Source organism: Ailuropoda melanoleuca, chromosome 16 (assembly GCF_002007445.2).
Source record: "Ailuropoda melanoleuca isolate Jingjing chromosome 16, ASM200744v2, whole genome shotgun sequence".
Taxonomy (NCBI): Eukaryota; Metazoa; Chordata; class Mammalia; order Carnivora; family Ursidae; genus Ailuropoda; species Ailuropoda melanoleuca.
Genome location: NC_048233.1, coordinates 85,709,426 through 85,734,295, shown reverse-complemented (window position 1 = coordinate 85,734,295; position 24,870 = coordinate 85,709,426). Strand labels below are relative to the sequence as shown.

Below are 24,870 nucleotides of genomic sequence, written 5' to 3'. Positions count from 1 at the left end.
TTTTTAATTCTGTCTCTAATTTAGCCCCTTCACCCTGGAGCTAATTCTGATGGTAGATGCTTGTGGTAGAAGCAAAGCAGCCTACATATACCGTTTGAACTAGGACACAGAATGTGACAGCAGTAAACACCACTTTCAGCTCCACCAGTATCTGAGCCGGACTCTACCAGGCTGATGCTTCCACTCCACACCCCACCCCATCCCTAGAGACCAACTGCATGGAAGACAAAGCAGAGAATGAGAACCTCTGTGGGGAACTGCAATGCTCCAGAGGCATCTGCACTGGATGAAGAAGAGGAACTTGGGTTCAGTGAAGCCAGAGGCCTCCACAAAGGCATTTCCACAAAGGCCCACAGCCTCATCCCAGGCCACTTGTCTCTTTCTGGGGCCCACCGTGACTCTGCTGTGATGATGCCGAACCAGTGTTCCACTAGGGATCAGCGAGCAGTGGTTCACATGTTCCTCAAGGAGATAGTTTCTGTCCCTCAGAACAAGCCCCGCTCCCTCTCCTCTGTACCTTCTTAGAGCACTATGGTTGGAAGAGAATGACCACCTTTTGGGTGCTGGCTCTCACAATGCAAGAAGGTAACACTAAAACACAGCATCTGTCAGCCCACCTATTATAGGAGGGAGGCAAATGCCCACCACTACCCCTGCTGCCGCTGTCGCCAATGAAGAAAAATGTAAATGCTTCCAGTATGAGAACCTGAGGAAAGGAGAACTTCAGCACTAGTCAACTCCAAATCCCTGCACTCCCAAGACAGTTAGACTGAAAATTCAACTACCTCAGTGCCCAAGTGGGAAGAAACAGAAAGAAGACGAGGAAACTTGTCTCTACTCCTGTGCAATGGACCCAGAAGAGACCACCAGGGCCAGGATGGTTGCCACCAGGCCAGCTTCCTCCACATGTGCCCTCAACAGGTCTTGTTCTTGCTGGTCTGTGTAACCAGAGTCCTTTTGGCCCTTTAGCACTACCCACTGGGCCAGCAGCCTCCGCTACTCAGGGCCAAGGTCATGGCACTGGTCCCCCTGCAGGGAGGGGCTACCTCCGTAGGACATGTTTGGGCACATGGGCAGGGCTTTCCGCAAGGCCACAAAGGTGAAGAGGACAAAAATGTGAGCCTGCTTAACTGGAAACTCCAGCACACCACTGTACTTACCTGCTGCCTCAGGTCACTGCCTTCCCTCTAGTTTCATTCCTAGGAGCAACTGTGCTCACCTCATTGCCCTCCTCAAACAACCCAGCTATGCTGCCTCTTTTTCTAGGGTCCCAGAGTATAAAAGGACCTCAGCAATTTGCAGACCCCAAGTGGAATAGAATTCAGTTATACAAAAACAACAAAACAAAACAAAAAACAAAAACATTAAAAACTCAGACAAAAGAAAAAAAATTAACCAAAGGGTGAAAAAAGATACCATAGACAATACAAAACAATCTCTGTGGGTCAGAAAAACCATGTGAATAAAGTTGCAAAGGCAAACGCATTCTAGCCATCCCCCAAGCCTGGTGTTTCCTTTCTTCTCCAGTGAAGTCTGGAAAAAGCTCCCTTACCTGGGCTTTCTCTGAGTTGTCCTCCTGGTAGCACTTTGGACACTCCCAGCAATTTGGCAATTCCTCATTAAGCAGCCCCTCTCCATCCATCTAGAATAAGACAGGGATGTTAAAAACCAGCTCACTAAAAACAAACAAACAAACAAAACAAAAACCCCAGCCTTTTTTTTCCTTTTTAAAAAGATCTTATTTGAGAGACAGGGCACAAGAAGGAAGAGTGGCAGGCAGAGGGGAAGCAGATTCTCTGCTAAGCAAGGAGCCCAATGTGGGAGTCAATTCCAGGACCCTGGGATCATGACCCCAGCCAAAGGCAGACGCATAACCCACCGAGCTATCCAGGTGCCCCACCCCAGCCTGTTTCTTAAGGCTCCTTTATCACACAATAACAGCCACATGGTTGGGAAGAACATGGAAGTTAGTTATTCGTAAACATGTCGGCCCACAGAGGAGGAAAAAGCCAGCCACTGGGAGACTGGCCACCCTCACTCTTGGTTACTTGGTCAAAGTTAGATTCCATGAGGAGATTCCCAAGAGTCTGGGTCAATGTGGGGTCTCTCCTGACATACAGATAGATGTATACGTATGTATGTGTGTGTGTGTGTGTGTATATATATATATATATATACACACACACACACACACATACATATATATAGATATCTCTCCTGACACATTTATTTTCCTGAGAGTCCCCTGACACTTTGCAAAAGGAACTCACCACACAATTCAGAAGGTGCAAGACCTCATCTTGATAGTGGGTCAAATTATGACTGCTTGGGTTCAGACACTAGTGGCCTAGTCTCTGTGACACTGTGTCCTCAACTGTAAAGTGGGGATAAATAACAATTCCTATCTTACAGGGTTGTAGTGAGGGTTAAATGAATTACCTGTTAAGTGTTTAGGAAAATGTTTAGCATAAACACTTTATCAACATGGAGATGACACCTTATCTTACTGATCCTAAGATGCATATTTTTTCACATTTGAATATTTCTAAAATTGGGCTGCTTCTCACAGTATCTTATAATCACTGTCAGCCAGGTAGCAGTCATGATATAGTTGTCACCCTTGGAAAAAAATCAACAAAATACCAGCACCAATGCCCTTTAGACTGAAAGAAATACGAAGAAAGACCTGACTTCACAGGGCTGTCTTAAAGATGTAAACAAGAGGAGTGCCTGGGTGGCTTAGTTAAGCGTCTCTTTTTTTTTTTTTTTTTTTTTTAAGATTTTATCCATTTACTTGACAGAGATAGAGACAGCCAGCGAGAGAGGGAACACAAGCAGGGGGAGTAGGAGAGGAAGAAGCAGGCCCCCAGCGGAGGAGCCCGATGTGGGGCCCGATCCCATAACGCCAGGATCATGCCCTGAGCCGAAGGCAGACGCCCAACCGCCGTGCCACCCAGGCGCCCCAAGCGTCTGACTCTTAAATTCGGCCCAGGTCATGATCTCAGGGTCCTGGGATCAAGCCTCACACTGGGCTCCATACTCAGCCAGGAGTCTGCTTGAGATTCTCTCTCTCCCCCTCCCTTTGTCCCTTCCCCTACTCATGTGTTCTCACTCTCAAATAAATAAATCTTTAAAAAAATTTTTTAAAAAGATGTAAACAAGAGAAGGCATGTAAAACAGTGGTTCCCAGGGTGTCTGGGTGGCTCAGCTGGTTAAGGGTCAACTCTTGATTTTGGCTTGGGTCATGATCACAGGATTGTGAGATGGAGCCCTGCATCAGGCTATGAGCTGGTAGTGGAGCCTGCTTATGATTCTCTCTCCCTCTGCCCTTCCCCTCCTCCCTCTCACAATCAATCAATCAATCAATCAATCAATCAATCAAACAAACAAACAGTGGTTCACTACCCCAGCTACACATTAGCATCATTTAAGGAGCTTCTGCACACACTTAGGCCCATGGTCCATGCTTAAAGAGTGGACGTGACCTCTTAAAGACTTCAACTTCCCTTTCACTTTTTCTTAGAGGTCCTCAAGTGCGTACCAAGCCTGATACAGAATAAGCACTCATGAAACATTAGCTGATACTATTACTCTCACCATCTTTCAGGAACTCATATCCAGAGATACAATGAAGTACACAGCAGAGATGCTTAAAGGCACGAGTCATTCCAAAATAGATCAGGCAGTTCCACAATGGCCTGGGTCTCCGAATACACTCTCTGGAAGCCAGACTGCAAGCTCCAGGAGGATAGGAACTGGAACTATTATTTCGCGTCCTGGGCTATCCTCAGGGTCTAGCACAGTGGCTGACACACAGACATCTGAATCAAGGACTGATGTTAGACCATGACATGACCCGCAGCTGATGGTCCACATCAGGGATGCTGGTAGCCTCTTGTGACAGATTCTCACTCTCTGCTCCACTCAGTGCCTTCAGACACTCTACCAGCTGAGGCCTCAGGGGCCCCTCAGGCCTCTCCTCACCTGGAGGCAGCCAGGATGAACAATCTCATTGCAGATACAGCATTCCATGAGTTTCTTCTCAAAGTCCTGTGTCTCCTCATTTTGATCCACCTCTCCACAGAGGGAACACGTGACTGAGTGAGGCAGTCTGGGCTACAAGAGGACAAAGATAGAAACCAAGAAAAGAGCAGACTTAGATCCTTATCAGTTCAGCTTCCCTTTAACTCAAGATGGGTGATTTACTTCCTGTAATTCTCTTGGGAACATTCAGGGAGCATGGAAACCAGTGAAGAGAGGTTTCTGGTAGGGAAACCCGCAGAGGAAGAAGACAGGGAGAACAAACCAGCTGAGAACTAGAGACAGAGACCAGTTTACTCTCACCAGTCTGTCCCAGGACTCACAGGTCCCTCCTCTCTAATCCACTTAAAGAGGGACAGACAGCAGTGATTTGCCCTTGAAATATGGCTATCTCATTTGAAAACTGGGAGAGCAAGGATGAAAAATTAAATAGGATCATTTTTAGTATTAGATATCTTCCTTTTGAAACCAGAGAGAAAAGGGATAAAACAAAGCAAGCCAAAGAGAGAGAAAGAGAGAGAGAGAAACTTCTCCTTTCCATCTCTGAAATCTCAACAACTCTATCGTACTTCAGTCCCTTTGGCACCACCCCTCCTCTCCCTCCCCCAAGTGCTTTACCAAGCAGGCCACTTACTGCCAAGCACTGCCGAAGGACACAGGACTGCTTCATGCGACCAGGCCCCCCAAACTTCTTCATGTCCCTGCAATAGTGGCATACACCACACTCTCCTTGCACACAGGCTTTGCATTTCCGACAGCGCACTCGTCTCCGCCTGGCTCCTGACACTATGGGGGAGGCGGCAGCTGGCCTCACAGGTGTTAACCGAGGAGCCGGTTTCATAGTGTGAGGCTTTGTGATGGGGATGGTAGGAACCCGCACCTTTGGCCGGGTGGGGAATTTAAGCTGGAAAGAGAAAGCAATTGAGGTAAAATATATCAAGTAACTTTAAGGACTGGAGAAGGCAGAAGATTACACAGCTTGGCAAACTATGGCCCATGGGCAAATCTGCCCACTGCCTGTTTTTGTAAATTGAAATCTGACCAGAACACAATGACGCTCATCTGTTTACATATTGTCTATGATTGCTTTCACGTGCAATGGCAGACTTGAAAAGTTGCCACAGAGAACTGTATGGCCTGCAAAACCGAAAATATTTATTGCCTTTATTATATTTATCATCTACGTATTTCCTTTACAGAAAAGGCTGACAATCCCGTCAGGCTTTTTACTTCAGCCACATCCCTCCTGCTCTGCTGAGTTGTGACATTCCCCCCTCCCTGAAGCTTTCTATGTACCAAAGTCACTCCAGGGGCCCTCCAATACTTCCTCATCCTGAACATTACTACTCAGAAGATACTTGTAAAGAAGACTGTAAACTACCTGAGGGTGAGATGGATCTTGCTAATTCTTTATTATTCTGAATCTGGTACATAACAGACACTCCTATAGCTCTCAAGTGTAGAATATATCTCTCAGGCAGACGTTTATAATTTTATTACTTGTATTTGTCCTGGTGATCTTTTCAAGAACAAAGACTGGGTCTTTTAGTTCTTTAATTTTCCATGGTACTTTAACACGTTTCTGACACAAAACATTCAATAGCCAGAAATGACTAAACTGTTCTGAGGCAGTCTCATGTGGTCAAGCATAGGCTAAGTGGGACTCCTCCACCTAGGAAGTGGTTCTTTCAAGATATCTTTCACAGCCATATACCTAAACACTCCTGGAATGCGGCTCTGCAAATTTCAATGAGGGAACGCCAAAGAACGGCCTATGTATTTGCCAGACCCATGGCCAGGATCAGAATGCTAGCCCTTACTTTTATTTAATAAATAACCTTGACAAAGGACAATACACGAAAAAATTATACAGGACCTAACCCAAGAGGCATGAAAATTCATAACTGACAATTTATTAGCTAACAGGTAATTCCTTTCCTTCTTTTTTCAATCTGATACTGAAAAATCCATTCTGGTGAATAAATGCACACTTATGCATCTAAACCTGGAGGCAGGTTCCTAGTTTGATGGTTCTGTTAAGAGACTCACCTCCAGAGATAGCCAATTATCCTAACCTAAGAGTTAAAACAGAACTGAGTAATGATTTTCTGTCAGTTTATATTAATGCACCAAAAGCTGTCTGCCTCTAGTTGTTCTTTTTCTTCCTCGAATGGTGATGGTCAGCCAGCAAAATGCTTCAGCAGCCTGAAAATCAAGAATAGTTTCTTACCTTATCCCTTTTTGGCCACTGTACTATAGGGACTCCAGTGAGGGCTAACTTGGGATCGCTGTTGGCAAGCTCCTCCAGCAAAATCTAAGGGTAGGATAGGATAGAAGAGGGGGAAGAAAAGCAGGGCACAGTGAACAAAGAGCCAACCACTCCCAACAGCATCTAGACTTAGCCCCAGTCCCTAAAAGCAACATGGGAAGGGCAGGCTGGCAACTGTATTTTCCCTTCATTTATAGAGACTCACTGCAAAATAAACTGAAGATGAAAGAGAAAACTCACACTAGTGTAGTACTATCAAGACTTTGAATTTACCTTTGTTCCCAACCCCGTACTGGCATACTCACTGTATTGTTGGTACGTACGCTGAAGTAACTAGCTACCTGGCGACAAGTGTTAATTGTCACGGTTCTATATATAGCAGTAAACTTTATATTGCCCCCTTTACTTTTCAATACCAGTCAATGAATATTATCAAGAAGTATTGCCTTCATTTTGTAGATCTCAGCAGAGTGGCAAAAAAGACCGGCTAATACTGGATTAATAATGTGAATGGCACAGTCTTACTTTAAGTCTTGATTCAACCCAGAGCTCTGTTCTTCTAAGGCTGATTACAGAAATCTCAACTTCAAATCAACCAATCAACTGATCGATCTCTCACACACACATAAAGTCAATTCTTTGGCTTTATTCTTATAAATGGAGCAGAAACAATCTTAGGGGCAATGGTTTTGATGGCTTTAACTAATCTAGTTTGAATGACTTGAGGACAATACAGTAAAAAACTGCCACTTAAGTGAATCATACTGGTTGAGGGTTATTTGGAAGCAAATCTTTACGTTTTAGACAGAAATTTCTGAATCCCAAACCTTCTAGCAGAATGAAATCCCTCTTCCTCTGACCTCATGAGCCCTAATGCAAAGGTAACAGCAAAGAACACAAATCCAGAAGACAAGTTACAAGATTCCTTTCAGGCTGCCCTAGTATTAACTGTCTCAACAAAAACTAAACTTTGATCCTGGACAGTGAGCATGCCTCGGCCATCTTTAATAATCATTTCCATATTTCTGTGGGCTCTGTGCCTAGAAGACCAGGACTTTTTGAAGAATGAAGCACTTCTCTACCAAACATTTTCATCCTTAACCTAAGGCTCATGCTCCAAATCCCAGAGCTGGGACTCAGAAAGACCCTTTAAAACTCACACCCAGGAAGCTCCTCCACGAAGATCCCCTTTGCCAAGTCTCCAGATGCCTCTCACCCTCCCCCAAACTGATTTCATTTGCAGACGTTTTATTTACTTCAAGTTGCTATGGCATCCTATTCTGAAGCCTCCTGTTTAATACCGCACAGCGTGGGGGTGAAGAGGCGGGGTGCGGTGCCACGTGGGACTAGGCTCTGGTATGGGCTCCTAATCTCCCTAGGGTGAAAAATTCAGGTCCATTCAAAATGTGTGCTAGGGAGTGCACAGTTCCCCTCCCCCACACTGTACTGCCGAGGAGTAGGACTCTGCCCATTTCCTCTGCCGGAGAGCACTGAGCTGTCCACAAACAGGGACTTTCCACTTTCAGCAAAACAGACCGCACAGAAAGATCTGCGACTGTTTAAGAGTAGGAAAGGAACCTAACTGTTCACCAAAAGCAGTCTAATTCTACCTGCAAGATTTTTTGTGGGGGATAGGGAAAGGTAGGTGGAGAAACTGTCTCTGCATGGGGGGTGGGGGGGGAGCTGTTCACACATATACCACTCACTTACTGGGGTCTGTGTGGGTGTGGAGGGAAAAGCAGATTTCCTTCCAAGCCTTATTTTGTTGGGGCCATACAACCAAGCTCGCCCTGCTTCATCAAAAAAGGCAGACTCCAGCTGAGGCCCTCTAAGAAACCATATAAAGAAGCCACCACCCTGCACCAGAGGGGGTTTGGGACGGGGAGCGGAGAGCGGGGGTGGAGTGCGGAAAGGCTGACGCCTATCTAGGCTCCTGGCATTCGGGAGAACATTCAAACACAAGCCCACACCCCACATATCACAGGAAGGGGAAGAGAACAGCGGGCGTCTGGGCAGAGAAGGGAAAAGGATTCCCAAAAGCCAAGCGACCCAATTCAAAAACATATCCCAGCAGGAGAGGGAACAAGTGCAACGATGGCTCACGCAACACGAAGTAACCTAAGCATTGTCCTGGACTCGCCCAGCAGGCTGTTCATCTGCCTCTTCGCCGAGACAAAGTCTTTACAGTTACACACACCCCAAGTCAGAAAGGATTTGCCGCCCGCCCGCCTGACCTTGCGTTTCCCGTCGCTGTGGAGCTGCCGAGGCTCTTGGCTGAAGTTTCCCCAGCGTCTTTGTTTTGTTTTCTCTATTGCAAGTTGTGCTGAAGGAGTTAGGTTTTCTCCCTCTAGGAAAATCCCAATTTACTTGAAAATTCTGGAATCTCCCAAAGTACATCAGGCAGGGCAGTCTGGCTATACCCCTTCAGGCTACTCAGAGGGAGCAGCGTGTCGTGCTCTGAGCTCCTTCTCGAGCCCTTCAGCTCAGCCGCGGCTTCCTGTGCCTGCGAACAATGCTGCTGCGTCACCCACATGCAGCTCCCAGAAATGCTTTGCAACGGAAGATGGCAGGAGGGGGAGCTGAGCTCGAGTGAGCGAGCCAGGCAGAGGGCCCAGCCGTCCTGCTGCAGAGTCGGGAGGGGGTGTGCTCGGCGAGGGCTGTCGGCCCGGTGATTGGAGGAAAGGCTGCCCAGGAGGCGAGCTGGGCCGCGCCCCCCGCCTCCTCCCTCCTACCACCACTGCAATAGGAGAACCCAAGGCCAGCCCCAGAGGGCTCCCTCTGGCCGACTTCGGAAGGCGCCAGCAAAAGGAAAGGCTTTAACCCATTCTGCAACTGGGCCCGTGAGTGTCCTTGTCTCCGTCCACACCCTTCCCTTCAGGGTCACCTCTTATTGTTACAGCCAGCACTTTCCCCGCTGACCACACACACACACACACACACACACACACACACACACACACACACTCTCTCTCTCTCTCTCTCTCTCTCTCACCCTCTCTCTCTCTCTCTCTCCCCTGCTCTTCAGGCAAACAGCAAATCGCCTGAAGTTCAGACTGTCCAAGAGCCAGGCACCCGAGCTGAGCTCCTCTGAGTTCCCTTTCTCCAGGCACACCCGCCTGCTTCACCTGCCCTCACTGCTGCTCTCCCAAGCCCAGAATCCAGAACGAGCATTCGTGTTTCCAGAAAAACCTTCAGGAACAACACATTTCAACCAATATTGAGATATTCAATACATATGTCTGTTTAATATCAACTACTTCTACAACAGATGCCTGCCTCTGGTTGCGACTGGGCACTCCACCATCGGAACAGAAATGCCTAGGCAGCTCTTCTAAGCAGTTTCATCATAATCAAGTCAAGCTAGCTAAGGCTCAATCTCAGGTCCAGGTGCTTCACTCTCCCACCTTGGAACCAGCACGAGGAGGCACTGAATTTGTGTCTGTCAACTCCATATCCACTAGTCGTGTGGGACTCGCCACCACCCCTCACGAGCACTCCTGCAAGTTTCCTATTTATTTCCTATTCTAGTCCTTTGTTTTGCCTGCCCCATTCTTAATGTTCCCTGGATGAAGCAGGCGACCCTGCATCTTGTCAGACACCTCAACCATGCCACTTCTGACAGCCCCTCGAGTGATGCGTGTCACGCACTCTCCATGCACTGATCACGGTCAGGGTGAAGCTCAGACTGAACAAGCACTCTCTCAGGCTACAGTGTACTGTATTTTTGGATCCAGATTTATGTAATTTTTAGACTCTCATAAATGTAACTTGGCTTTTTCAGAAAGTACAGAAGCTGCTTTGAAATAAACACCTCAGGCCACTAAGAACCTAGCTAGGAAACATTCTTATTTATTTCCAGGACAATCGTTTCAGTAAGTTTCTGGTGCAGTGTCAGAGGCTTTATGGGGCCTAGGCTTTGCTGCCTGTTAATTTTTACAGTAGTTTACCTAGGAAAGGAGGGAGTTCCGTGCTTTTTGGCTGAGCTCTTCCGGAAAAAGTTTCTGTGATCACCCGAATCCTACACCTCTAGTCTGCACTTTATCTTCAGACTCAAAGACCAAGTGCAATCAGCCTATTATGTTTGAAAACTTTCCTTAATAGTGTGAGAGGTCTTCTTGGAAAATCTTTGTTTTGGTCTTAGTCCTATCTCACCCAGAGGGATGATAAAGAACGAATACTTAAGAAAAATGTATTATCAAGTTGTAGCAAGTGAAAACCCTAAAGGTCACCAGGAAAGGACAAAAACCAGATAAGATACTAGGGAACTCACCCAAGTAAGTTTCCAAATCACAAATTAAACAAGGCCAATTTTTTTCTATTAATTTATTATTTTTTTTTCTATTAATTTAGAATAAAAGGCAACAAAGATCAGAATTAGTAAGAACATGACATGTAATACAAGAATATAATAAAAACACTGAAGAACTATATGTATTTTAACCTAACCTTATATGCTTTGCAGCTGTTAAATTATTTAAAACTTTCTTTTTAGGGGTGTCTGGCTGCTTAGTTGATGGAGCATGAGAATCTTGGGGTGGTGAGTTCGAGTCCCATAGGGGGTGGAGAGTTTACTTTAAAAAAAAAAGTATAAGTAAACAAAATAAAACTTTCCACTTATTAAGAATGTGTGAATTATTACAAATAACAGTAAAAACAGCAAATGAAGTTTTATTTATAGATGTTACCTTTTCCCCCTCTAATCTAGTTTGTGGATTAAGATCTAATACTGTGTTCCTCTACCAGTTCTTCTCAACTAGTATCAGAGTCATCCGCAAAGTGTCAGGTGAAGCAAACTTGTGATTAGTATCTGTATTTATCTGAAACCATGACACTCTGTTTTCAGTTCCATCATACTCCTGAGATGGAGTCTACTGTAAATTTTTAGGTCACGGTTACAAAATGTTAGAATCTCAGATCAGAGCAGCAGCAGTAGCCTATTGCACCACAAAGAAAAGCTCTGGAATTTATAAATCGAGAGCCATTTATATAATGTTGGTAATCAATCTTTATCATATAACAGGAAAGTTTATTAACTTTTTATTTATATGTTTTTAAGAGCTAGCCTGAAATTTGTATTTTATTTAAAGATTTTATTTAATCATTTGACAGAGGGAGAGAGCGTGCACGTGCACGCATGAACAGGCAGGGGGAGCAGCAAAGGGAGAGGCAGGTTCTTTGGTGAGCAGGGAGCCTGATGCGGGGCTCGATCCCAAGACTCTGAGATCATGACCTGAGCTGAAGGTAGATGTTTAACTGACTGAGCCACCCAGGTGCCCCTAACTTTTTATTTTTATTTATTTATTTTTTAAAGTAGGCTCCCCACCCAGCATGGAGCTCAATGTGGGGCCCGAACTCATGATGCTGAGATCAAGACCAGAGCTGGGATCAAGAGTCGAGATGCTTAACCCACCAGGGCACCCTTTATTTATTTAAGGAATCTCTACATCTAACATGGGGCACGAAATCATGACCCCAAGATCAAGAGTCACATGCTCTTTTAACAGAGTCTGTCAAGTGCCCCTTAAACTTTTGAATTAATAAGACTGGCACCTCCTTCCCTCAGGAGAGAATCCACCCACCCACACTCAGTGTTCACTCAGCACTCTATGTCATGCATAGTACCTGTAAACCCAGAATGCACTTACTTCTCAGCCCATTTAAATACCTGCTCCACCACTGACTTGTAAGCCCCTTGAGGGCTTGACGCGTATCATGTTTGCATATTTACTCCAACACTCAGCCTAGTTCCCAGCACAGAGTAGGGAGGCATTATTCAAGAGTAGTGGAATAAATGAATTTCATTGATTTGCAACATCTAATTTTGTTTAATGTAATAGTGATATGGCTTATTAAGTACTCTACTCACATTATCATTAATTTTCAGAATAGCTCCACTAAGGTAGATGTTATTTTACAGAAGAGAAAATAGGCTTTCATAGATCTAGTATCTTGACCAAAAGTCACATGTTTGCCAAGCTTATCAAAACAGCTTAGAGAAACCAAGAGTAAATATACAACACTGAATTTGTTTCACTGAGTTGGGCAGCCAAATACATTGATATATTAAAAACTTTTTACCTATGTACATATATTAAGAGCTCCTTTATGACCAAAATAAATACAAACACCACAATAAAGTCTGATTAAAAACTCAAAGTCTTACAGCTGACACCTACTACATTGCTGTGACCGACTGTCACCAGTTGGCATGTCTCTCTCCAGCACTCCTGCAATGCGCACACAAAGAGACTTTTTCTTGCATTAATGGTATTGTACTATACACACTGCTCTAGGTTCTGTCTCTTTAAACATCTATCAAGCACAAGACTTCCTGATTTCAGAGATGCGAAAGTATCTCACAGTAGGAGAGAACTCCATTCTACCTTTAGTACACTTTTAGGAGTCAACGTTACCATACCCTCCCAAACAATACACACTGATTACTTTCCCCTGATATTTACCAATAAGTCAACACTTTTTAATGTCTCCTTTTTTTTAAATCTAATCCCCTTCCAATTTTATATTCCATGATCTTTTTTCAACAATGTGGAATTTAACATTTAGAATCTTTAAAGCCCTTTCCCCCATCACTAAAATGGTTTTTTTTTTCAGGGACACAGAATTACAGATCGTTCATCTCACCAATTCTGCTCTCATCTCTTCTGCTAGTTCTTCATTAGAGCCACACCGCCTGCAACAAGAAACAATTCCTCTCTCTACAGGAAGAGTAAACTCTGGGCTTGCTGTTGTCCTCCACTGCAGCATAGGCTTCTAGGCTACATGCACCAAGTTCTCTAGCACTGCAGTCTCCAGTTGTGCAGTAATGGCACCTACCCAATCCAGTGCTCCTTTTCTTTTGGGTGATGTTCAGATTCTCAAAGTATTCAAGCTCTAAACTCCCTATTAAACATAAGTGGTCAAATGCAGGAATAATTAATCCACTTGATCTTAAGTGAAACTAACTGCAGAGCTGGGATCAAAATCTGTTGTCTCCTGGTATCAGCTGCATTTTAACTATGGTATCGGGCAAACAAGACAAGGTGCGGACAAGTCCCTGCAGGAATAATCAAACACTGTCATCCTGGTGGCCACTCCTTCCTCATGCTCTGGTCTCTATGCCACTCTATCTTAGCCTGTGATGGCAGCCATGTTTTTCATGATTCCTGACAAACACAAGGAAGCTCTCTCAAGACACTTTTCATAATGCTAAGAACCCTCTTTAGAGATCTTTTTTAATTCATTTCCTTTCTTGCTGCCTCCTTTTATTCTGCTTAGACCCAAATTTTTCTACATTTCCCCCCTACCACTCTGCTTCCTCAAATGTTTTTATTTAACTACTTTAGTTAAGGGAGTTTCTGTACTTCCATCATGACACTTGACCCTGTACAACTGACTAGTGGATTATAATATGGCTTCTTACAACTGGATTCAATGGAGTCAAATCCCTTATTCTTTTTCATGATTCAGAAATATAGATATCCAGACCAAAAGAATGTCAGTGAGATATAAACTTAGAAATCTTTCTTTTTAGGGATCCTATAGGCAAGTAAATTTAATGTTTCCTACATATACCCATGATGGAATAATTACATAATAAAGAAACCTCTGAGGAAAAAAGGGAAAGATGCTACAAACTCTCAAGAAAGTATAAACATATATGTCCTATCACAATGGAAAAGAAAAAATTTAAATGTTCTTGGCTCACTCTAGGGTGTTAAGTGAATTTAGAATCTAGTTTGTGAGTCTGGAAAAGTATGGTTAAGTTTGCTTTGCGGCATATTAATCATTATAGAAATAAGACCACACCTATCTGGAACTTTGTCATTTCCTTCCCTAAATACAAGCCACAGTGATACCACCTGTCTCTTCTAGAACAAGCCTTACAAAAACAAACTTATAAAACTAACTGTCCCATTTCTATCACTAGTGGAGAGGACCAGCCTCACCAGGTACCACACTTTTTTACCCTCTTTAGTTTTTTCCTCTTCACTGACGCATAAACAGTAAGATACAATTAAAAAGTTTATCAGAAAAAGAAAAAACAGAAGAAAAAAAGGTTCAGGTCCTATCCCAGACGTGAGAATTCTTTCCTGAGGTGGCTGGCAGAAGCGGCCAAGGAAAAACGTGACTTTGGATGGAACAGACGTGCTGAGATATTAAGCCCATCTTCCTTCGAGTCACATAAAATTATTCAATATAAATTCTTCCGTGGCTTAAAATAATCTATATGACAAGTTTTGAAAATAAACACTTATCACCAATTGCGAACCGGCTTTCTAATTCACATATCCATGCCCTGCACCCAAACCACAGCTCTAACTGATGATTTAAAAGAAAATTGGTATTTTCAGCTATACAGCTTTTGGTGTTCATGGTAATGGCTACTTGTGAGGAAAGACTTAAAAGAACTTCTTCCCATTTAGACAGCTGATATCTGGATTCCCGAAAAATAAGCTCATTTCTTTGAGACCCATACACGAAGGGTGGGACAGGCCCTGAAAATTACTAATACTGGGAGACCTCTTGAAAAAACAAAAAAATATATAATATGAATAAACATGATATAGCAATAGGATAAGTTATGTTATGTTTGTTTGTTTTTTTAAATTTCTGTATCCAATGTGGGGACTGACCTCACTACCCTAAGATCAAGAGTCGCATGCTCCACTGACTGAGCCAGCCAGGCGCCACAGGACAGATTATGTTTACAATCGACACTTTCTCAGAAGCTGTCCCAATGGTTTTTTAAAATTTAAATCTTAAAAGAAGATAAAAATGAAACTAAATATGTGAAACCTACTCAACATCACCCAGTATACAAAAGCTTCTTTCTTATCTACTTGGGGTGAGACTGCTAGAGATTGTCATCGGCCACTTTTATTCTGAAACAGGTCTCTTTATCTAAGAGTAACCTGTTTAAATAATATTTTCTGATACTAATACTTTCTTAGGCACTCCTTTATTTTTAGAAGGAATCTGAAATCTGTGTTTTTAGGACTAAATTTAAGCCCTAACTGAATGTAAAAAATGTCAGTATTTTCACAGCAGGCACCTAACCTCACTTTAAGAATACAAACACTGTGCAGCACGCACACACACACACGTACATATTAACGTCTTTCTCAATGAACCAGATTATCCAGAATTCCTGTACTTTCTAAGAGCTGAAAAACTGCCTGTCCGTGCCAGATCAGTGGCTATCATGCAACATAAGCAACCCTTACCTTCACATCAGCAATAAGAGCATCTTCATCTTCTATCCCTGTGGGGACACATTTCTTGTGCAGTGGCAGAGACTCCAACTTATCTACAAGACAGCGGAGGCCCTCAAGCTCAAAATGGGTCAGATGCACCTTCCTGTCCTTTCGGGGACTGCACTGGGGATCCCACACTTGGCCATTGTGGGAGCCCCGGCTAGAGTCAGAGGATGAGTCCGCTGACAAGGTTTTCTTCAGACTTGGAAGACTTCGGCAGGTTTTGCCCAGTCCGTCATAATCCAGGTTGACCCCATTGGCTACAGGGCTAGTGAGGACAGAACGCCTATTGCTCAGGCGCCTCGGTTCTCGATCCACTGCTTCTTCATCCCCATTTCCAGATTCCAACCCATTTAATTCCAAGTCTGCCAGTAAGAAGAAAAAATGTAGTAAGAACATGCCACTTGACTGTGTGATCAACAAGAGAAACAGGCAGCATGGGAGGGACCCTAAAGATATAAATGATAAAGCTGTGACATTTTAAAATGGTCTCTCCTTATCCCAACCTATTTGCCCATTGTTGAAAATCATAGTTACAGGTAAGAATAGGATCCTGAGTTAGTAGGACAACTAAGGTAATGATCAATTGATTTTTCAAAAGATTGGGAAGGGTCCGTGAACTGTGTGCTAGAAATAAGTCAGCTGAAAATGGCTATAAACTGAAGTACAAACTGAAATTTGGGGTTATGATTTCATTAACTTTTTATTTCATTTTATTTATTTATTTGACAGAGAGAGAGCACAAGCAGGGGGAGCAGCAGGCAGAGGGGGAGGGAGAAGCAGGCTCCCCGCTGAGCAGAGAGCCCGATGACGTGGGGCTCAATCCCAGGACTCTGGGATCATGACCTGAGCTGGAGGCAGACACTTAACCAACTGAGCCACCCAGGCACCTCCCCTTCATTAACTTTTTTTTTTTTTTAAAGATTTTATTTATTTATTTGACAGAGACAGCCAGCGAGAGAGGGAACACAAGCAGGGGGAGTGGAAGAGGGAGAAGCAGGCTCCTAGCGGAGGAGCCTGATGTGAGGCTCGATCCCAGGACCCTGGGATCATGCCCTGAGCCGAAGGCAGACGCTTAACGACTGCGCCACCCAGGCGCCCCCCTTCATTAACTTTTTAAAAAGCAGAGAGTATGAAGCACACATAGTTTTGTTAAAAGTTCTGGTCGTAAAATTAAACTTTGGAATTGAAAGCCTATCAATACGGCCAACAAAACAAAGTATTTTTTAAAAGATTTGATAGTCAAAATAACAGTTCTAATGACAGAAAAATTGTTAAATGTTCACTGGTCTTTTATTATGAAAGTAATACAAGAAACAGACTCTTAACTGTACAGAACAAACTGATGGTTACCAGAGGGGTGGTGAGTGGGGGTATGGGTGAAGTAGGTGATGGGAATTAAGAACTGTACTTGTTGTGATGAGCACCAGGTGCTGTATGGACGAGCTAAGGCACTATATTGTCCACCTGAAACTAATATTACACTGCATGTTAACTAACTGGAATTTGAATAAAAACTTAAATTAATTAACCAATCCAAGTGGGAAAACAAGTAATATGTTTACTATTAATAATTTAGAAAATGTAGGATGGTGCAAAGAAGTAAGTAAGTCATCCCTTATCCCTCCACCCTTGGATAACAACTCAACAGTGGATATATTTTCCTTCCATCTTTTTTTTCTTTTTAAAGATTCTATTCATTTATTTGAGAGAAAGAGGACACGAGTGGGAGGAGAGGCAGAGGGAGAGGGAGAAGCAGGCTCCCTGCTCGGAGCCCGATACGAGGCTGGATCCCAGGACCCTGAGGTTACAACCTGATCCGAAGGCAGATGCTTAACTGATTGAGGCACCCAGGCGCCCGTCCATCTTCTTCTGTGCATGGCTATGATTGCACTGGGATTATGCTGCATATACATTTCTGTATCCTGCTTTCATGTACTGGGTGATCATTTGTAATTTTTAAAAAAAGATTTTATTTATTTATTTGACAGAGAGAGACAGCAAGAGAGGGCACACAGCAAGGGGAGTGGGAGAGGGAGAAGCAGGCTTCCTGCTGAACAGGGAGCCTGATGCGGGGCTCGATCCCAGGACCCTGGGATCATGACCTGAGCCGAAGGCAGATGCTTAATGGTTGAGCCACCCAGGCGCCCCCATTTTTTATTTTCGAACAAGAATATAAACTATGCTCAAAGGACAATGCTGAAGAAAAAAATATCTGGCTTAGATTGAAGATTCTGGGAAAGGCGTGACCATAGGATATTACAGTGTTGGCTCCTCCACACCTTAGGGCATGGAACGGCCTAAAAATGTGTAATTAAAATATCTTGCCATCCAATAGAATACTTCTCTTGATAGAAGTTGGGGAAACATTAAAGCATAGAGGTTAAGGATATAGATTTTAGAGTCTTACCAACTTGATTCAAACTGTAGCTTTCACATCTATTAACTATAAGATCACGGACAAGTTTTTTAATCTCCTTGAAACTTAATGTCGCCATTTGTAAAATGAGGATAATACCACCCACCTCACAGGTAATAACTAGAACTTAATGTATATAAACTGCTTAGTAAAGTGCCTGAAATACACTAAGAGCATGACACTGTTTAGTTTTTATTGTTCTAAAGACCATTCTTTACATAATAAAACATAGTAGACACGTGATCATGTTTCTTAAAGAGCTAAGTATTAACAATTCAGACAAAGAGATATTTCATTTTGCCTAGTAACTCATGTCTGGGTAGGAGATCAGCTGTAACCAGTGTTCGACTCCAATGAATGAATTTGGTAGTTCCAAGTAGGTAAATTCATGTTCGTGCAGACACTTACCCATACTGAGGGACTCTTTCTGAAATTCCTTAGTTAGGTGGGAGCGGTTTGTTATGCAGTACACATAGCGCTCCAACACGTACCAACACATCTCATAGTAGAATGGATAACGGAACTTATTTGGAACCTACACGGGAAAAAATGAGAAAAACAAGCTCATAACAATTTTCAAGCAAAGCGAGTAAGACAAACTGAATCACTGCAAAAATTAGCCCAGGAAAAACACTCTCCAGGCAACATCTAGGGTGGCATTTGGAACGAACCTAAGTGGATCTGTCAACCTAAAAATTGTTGGTCTTGGGAAACAATCACTACAATTAAAAGGTATTTCAAAACCACCAAGAAGGCATCTTGGGAAAGCATCAAAAAGTAAGTTTTGGGACAGAGAGTAAAGTGTTAGAATAAGACACGATACACTTGAGGAAATTGTTTCAGCGGTCTTAGGATACAAAGGCCTGCCAAGCAGTCCTACCTTTACTATAGTTTTAACCTGAGTGAGAAGGCCATGGGACAAAGAACCTAAAGGACAACAGGACATGAGATGAAGTTAAATGCTTTTATTATGTCCCTACCTATAGGAAAGTACGATTAGAGAGACTCACTCTCAAGCTACGTCTAGTCTAGGACACAAGACTGCATATTTTCCCACCATCAGCTCTCAGCTGGTCTGCAGGGTGCTCTGCAGTCTGCCCCAACGGCAGATCCACAAATTAGACTGCTGCTCCACGTGGCCTAATCAGCCACTGCCTTTAGTTCCTTTCATTCTCTCTAGAAGCAGCATGAAATCATTCCAGCTGAATAAAAACAAAAAGCACTGCCCTTCAGATCTAGCACACTCGAAACAAAGGCAAATCAGCACGGATGAATCAGTGAGGAGGACCGACAATGGGGAGTATCCTATATATATACTGCTGTCTTCTTTTAGAGAGGACAGCTTTCAAAAGGAGAAGTCCAACAATACTTTTAAGATTGTTTTGAATATGCAACTGAGAACGTTTTCATCTCCTTTTCAAAGCTCCATGTCAGGTAGTATTCCTGAATCAAGGAGATCTGGATAGAAGGCCCTTTTCAAAACCCTTCACGAGGTCACAGAGCATGACTGTGGAATGAGATTACTTTCCTAACTGCGAGGCAGGAGAGGCGTGCACTTTTCATTAGATTTCCAATTCAGAGGAGCTAGGCTCTGAATCTGGGTATCTTAAGTGACTACAGTTTTAACAACTAAAAGAGGTCTTTCCTCCTTTATTTTAAAAGTCAAATTAGGGGTGCCTGACTGGCTCAGTAGGTAGAACATGCAATTCTTGATCTCAGGGTCAGGAGTTCAAGCCCCACATTGGGCCTAGAGCCTACTAAAAAATACATAAATAAAAGTTTATTTTTAAAAGGATCAAATTAATTTACTTTTGGGAGATGTGTGGGGGGAACCACAACAATTAATAGATACTAGGTCCCCCCAAATTAAATATAATATACAGGCCTCTCTCACCTTTTATGCATATTAACACTTTTCTGGAAGGGTCTTTACTAAAAGGTCAGGACAAGCCAAAATTCTAATGCCCTTTGGGACTCTGTTGAGAGGTGAGTAATACTGAAAGTAAAAAAATAAATAAATAAATAAATAAATAAAATAAAAATAGGGCATTAAACTTTTGATTTTTTTTTTTTAAAGATTTTATCTATTTATTCGACAGAGATAGAGACAGCCAGCGAGAGAGGGAACACAAGCAGGGGGAGTGGGAGAGGAAGAAGCAGGCTCATAGCAGAGGAGCCTGATGTGGGGCTCGATCCCGTAACGCCGGGATCACGCCCTGAGCCAAAGGCAGACGCCCAACCGCTGTGCCACCCAGGGGCCCCTAAACTTTTGATTTTTTACATGGAACTCTTCAGACTGCATTAACAACAGCCAAGATATCACACACCCACCCAACTTGCCTCATTATATTTTATCTATGTTGCCAGACACCACAGAGCATATAAATTTCTAAGACTGGGTTAGAATTTTTCGATGGGGGAGGATTTTTTAAATCCTCCCTACAAATTACTGAGCTTTTAAGTGCTATCAGTAGAATAATCACCAACACTCAAAGTTTAAATAGTATGGTAGTTCAACACTAGCATGGCAAAAGAAACCAAAAACATTGTCTTAAATTCACAACACACTTTATTTTTGTAAAGTAACATATTAAATGGATGCCAGATTGGTATTGGCACATAGAAGGTTGGTGTAGAAGGCAATAATAATAATTTAAAAAATCACTGTGTGTACACATGCAGGGGACTCAGTGAAATTTTATAGAAACACAGAGGAGTTCCTTATTTAGAATGAAAGAATTAAGCTATACTTAGGGAAAACGGAATATGGTGGTTAGACTGAAATTTGACATTTTTTGACAAAGTCCAGGAACATTAGTTAAGTCAAGATCAGTTATTTATTTTTTATTTTTATTAAATTTTTTTTTATATATCTATTTGTTAGAGAGGGAGAGAGAGAGAGAGCACAAGCAAGGGGAGTGGCAGGCACAGCAGACAGAGGGACAGGCAAGGCAGGCAGAGGAAGAAGCAGGCTCCCTGCCAAGCAAGGAGCCTGATATGAGACTCAATCCCAAGACCCTGGGATCATGACCTGAGCTGAAGGCAGACGCTTAACCAACTGAGCCACCCAGGTGTCTCTCAAGATCAGTTATTGTAAGTTTAACAGTCTGCAAGAAACTTCGAGCAAAGATAAAGTAACTCATTTCACCTATGCCACTATATATACATTCTCCCTTTCTTCCTTCAAACTGAGCAATTTATCAATTAAGTCATAACTCATAGGCATAATAGTTTTTTTTTTTTTAAAGATTTTATTTATTTATTTGACAGTGAGAGAGAGACAGCCAGTGAGAGAGGGAACACAAGCAAGGGGAGTGGGAGAGGAAGAAGCAGGCTCCCAGCAGAAGAGCCTGATGTGGGGCTCCATCCCAGGACTCCAGGATCACGCCCTGAGCTGAAGGCAGATGCTTAACGGCTGAGCCACCCAGGCGCCCCTCATAGGCATAATAGTTTTATCCAAAAAGGGGAAATACTTTCTAAAATCTAATTTTCAGATTAATTCTTACAGTTGGTAGGTGGTATTACCTCAGAATGATTAGAGTTAAGTAAGAGTACTTTACTATGAAATTACATAATTCTTCTCTTTTGAAACATTTTAACTATTTTTATTATTATTACAATTTCAAACTTATTACTATTTTCTTGTAGTTTCATTACTCTTAACAAACAAGCAGAAATAAATTTTTTTAAAAAAGATTTTATTTATTTGAGAAAGAGCACAAGGGCATGTGTGAGAAGGAGAAGCAGACTGGGGGCTCAATCCCAGGACCCTGAGATCGTAACCTGAGCTGAAGGCACAGACTTAACCGAATGAGCCACTCAGGCACTCCTATAAAATTTATTTTAAAAGCACTCCAGGGGCACCTGGGTGGCGCAGTTGGTTAAGTGTCCAACTCTTGGTTCCGGATCAGGTCATGAGCACAGCATCTTCTTCCTTCCTTTTTTTTTTTTTTTTTTTAAACGATTTTATTTATTTATTTGAGAGAGAGAGAGCACGAATAGGGGGAGTGCCAGAAGCAGGCTCTCAGCTGAGCAGGGAGCCCGAGGAGGGGATGGATCCCAGGACCCCAGGATCATGACCTGAGTGAAGGCAGACGCTCAACCGAGTGAGCCACCCAGGCACCCCCTAATGGCGATTTTTAAAATTTAACTTTGAAAACTTTCAAATCCACCAAAAAGTTTAAAGAGCAGTACTGAACACTGCCTACAGCATTATTCGAGATTCACAAGCTATTAACATTTCCCCACCTTTGCTAATCTCTATTCATATACACTGTTATTATTATTCTGCTGAACTACTTGAGAGCAAGATGGGAACATCAGATATGCTCTAAAGACTCTATGCTCTAATTGCTGTTTAAGGTCAATACCATCTATACTTAATCATATGTAAGTCAGCCCCTACGGACTTGAGTTCTGCTAAAGAATAAAGCCCTGTTTTCCTAAGACACGGGTTGGTCAGCAAACAGCAGAGAGTGGATTTGGTCTGCGGCACATTTCTGTAACGCCTGTTAGCTAAGAGGGTTTTTTTACATTTTTAAATATCTGGGAGGAAAAAAAAACAACTAAAATTACAGCATTTTGTTATATGGGAAAACTACATGAAATTCAAATTTCAGTGTCCATAAATAAAATTTTTATTTTATTTGAGCCGTACTCATTCGTTTCAGTATTTCATTCTACAAGGCAGTTAAGTACTTGCAGCAGACACTGTATGGCCCACAAAGCCTAAAATATTCACTATCTGATCCTTTACATAAAAAGTCTGTCAATTCTTGCCAGGGCATCCACTGCATTGTAAGGAACTAACTCTTTTCCCTGTGTATCTAGAATGGTATCAGCTACATACCTTCCCAGAGAAAACCAGGAAAAAAGATGCATAAATCATTTTCTAAAGGACTTCATTCTCTCAAGGAACCCCAGCTGGGAAAAGCAGTATGCACACTGATTTACTCAAGTACAACGTTTGGGTGGTGGATAGTAACTGGTGTAAAGAAAGATACACGAGGGGCGCCTGGGTAGCGCAGTCCTTAAGCGTCTGCCTTCGGCTCAGGGCGTGATCCCGGCGTTATGGGATCGAGCCCCACATCAGGCTCCTCCGCTGTGAGCCTGCTTCTTCCTCTCCCACTCCCCTGCTGTGTTCCCTCTCTTGCTGGCTGTCTCTCTGTCACATAAATAAATAAAATCTTTAAAAAAAAAAAAAAAAAGAAAGATACACGAATTCAAAGTTGTGACTCCCGAGTTGCTAAATCTCATTATATCAAATTATTTTAAGAGCATAAAAATTGAAAACATCGATTACCAAATGTCCATCTCAAGCCCTATAAAAATCCAAGATACCAATTAGAGCCCCCCAAACCAAGCATGTAGATCTCATTAAAGCTTTCTTCTCAGTGTCCCCGAAATGTGAACACTGCATTTTAACTCAGAGAAAAACTGAAGTTTTGAGATAACTACCAATGAATGAATCTCTTATAACATCTGTCTTAAATGGAGATAATCTCTTGCACATCCAGTTGTTACGCAGAATTACTTACCCGTGTCCGATCTTCAATGTTGTATATTTTTAACTGCATGGGGATATTGAAGCTATGCAAAAAATTGCCTCCAAAGACTAATGTGTCTGTAGGAGTATACACAGCATGAATCCAGCCTAGAAGAAAGGGAGTGGCTTAAGCATGTTATAATACGGCTCTCTCAGAGAACTAATAAAAGACTCGGAGAATCACACATTTTACTCTGATTCTGCCACTTGGTGGTTGGTCAAGTTATTTAATCTCTTGCAGCCTCAATATCCTCTATAAAACCAATATCCTCTATAAAAATTAAACTTTATATGGTTGTTAGTAAGCATTAAATCAGAAAATGTATGTAAAGTGTTCAGCATACAAGTTTAACAAACGCTGCTTCTACTTATGGGAGCATCCATCGTGAAGGTGCGGCACAAGAGAGTTTCCATGTATTTCAATTTACCCCTCACAACAAAATGCAACCGAGATTTAAATATTTGACCAACATGGTATTAGCAGGTAAACACACAGAATTCTAATACATATCTCTGACTCCAAAATCTGTGCTCTAACTACTTACTTTATAACTAGTGACCTGATAAAAAGTATAGCTAATTTCTACCCCCCTTGCAGCCATCCCTTAGAATAGGAAGCTCTTATCTGGAGGTTAGATATCACCTGCTGACCAGGTCTTACCCTTAGAGATTCTGATTACCTAGAGCTAACATGGTACCCAAACAAGTAAATCTGAAAAGCCCCCACTGGCACTCCTTTTTTTTTTTTTTTTTTAAAGATTTTATTAATTTGAGAGAGAGAATGCTCAGAGCAAGAGAGAGAGCATGAGTAGGGAGAGCACGAGCAGGGAGAGGGAGAAGCATGCTCCTTGCTGAGCAGGGAACCCAATGCAGGGCTAGATCCCAGGACCTTGGGATCATGTCCTGAGCCAAAGGCAGCTGCTTAACCAACTGAGCCCCGCAGGCGCCCCCCACCACTGGCAATTCTGATTTTAGTGGAAAATCAGTGCCTTTTTAAAAAATCCAAATTCTTAGCATCTGATACTCCACAATGACAGGAAAGGACTCTACTGTTTTCTGCTCACCCAATCATAACCATTCTTGGTGGTAATCCATCAATTCCTTTTTTTTAAAGAAAAGAAGTGGCTAAACAACCCATTTTCCCCCCATCTTGCTTACCTGAGGGAATGACGAAGGTATAGCCCTGCTTGAGCTCAATGCGCTGGCAATCTGACACCCGGTCACCCAGAAAGATGTCTCCCTGTTTCCCTGACAGCAGCCAATTCTCGTACAGCTCCAGGTTGTGGGCTGTAGGGGGGATGAGCCAGAAGACCTGTGAGTTAAAAAACTTGAGTCTGTTAAC

General features: G+C 42.7%; 1 protein-coding gene across 2 annotated transcripts in view; it reads right to left on the bottom strand.

Moving 5' to 3' along the window:
• The window catches only part of KDM2A (lysine demethylase 2A), a 109,373-nt gene that overhangs the window by 8,003 nt on the left and 76,500 nt on the right, over positions 1-24,870 (bottom strand). For both annotated transcript variants that reach the window (XM_011227537.3, XM_019801854.2), the window contains exons 9-16: positions 24,687-24,840; positions 23,521-23,636; positions 18,392-18,518; positions 15,535-15,929; positions 6,272-6,355; positions 4,676-4,945; positions 3,985-4,116; positions 1,553-1,642 (exon numbers count right to left, since the gene is read on the bottom strand). In XM_011227537.3, the coding sequence (XP_011225839.1) occupies positions 1,553-1,642; positions 3,985-4,116; positions 4,676-4,945; positions 6,272-6,355; positions 15,535-15,929; positions 18,392-18,518; positions 23,521-23,636; positions 24,687-24,840 (1,368 nt within the window). The remainder of the gene's footprint in view (positions 1-1,552; positions 1,643-3,984; positions 4,117-4,675; positions 4,946-6,271; positions 6,356-15,534; positions 15,930-18,391; positions 18,519-23,520; positions 23,637-24,686; positions 24,841-24,870) is intronic.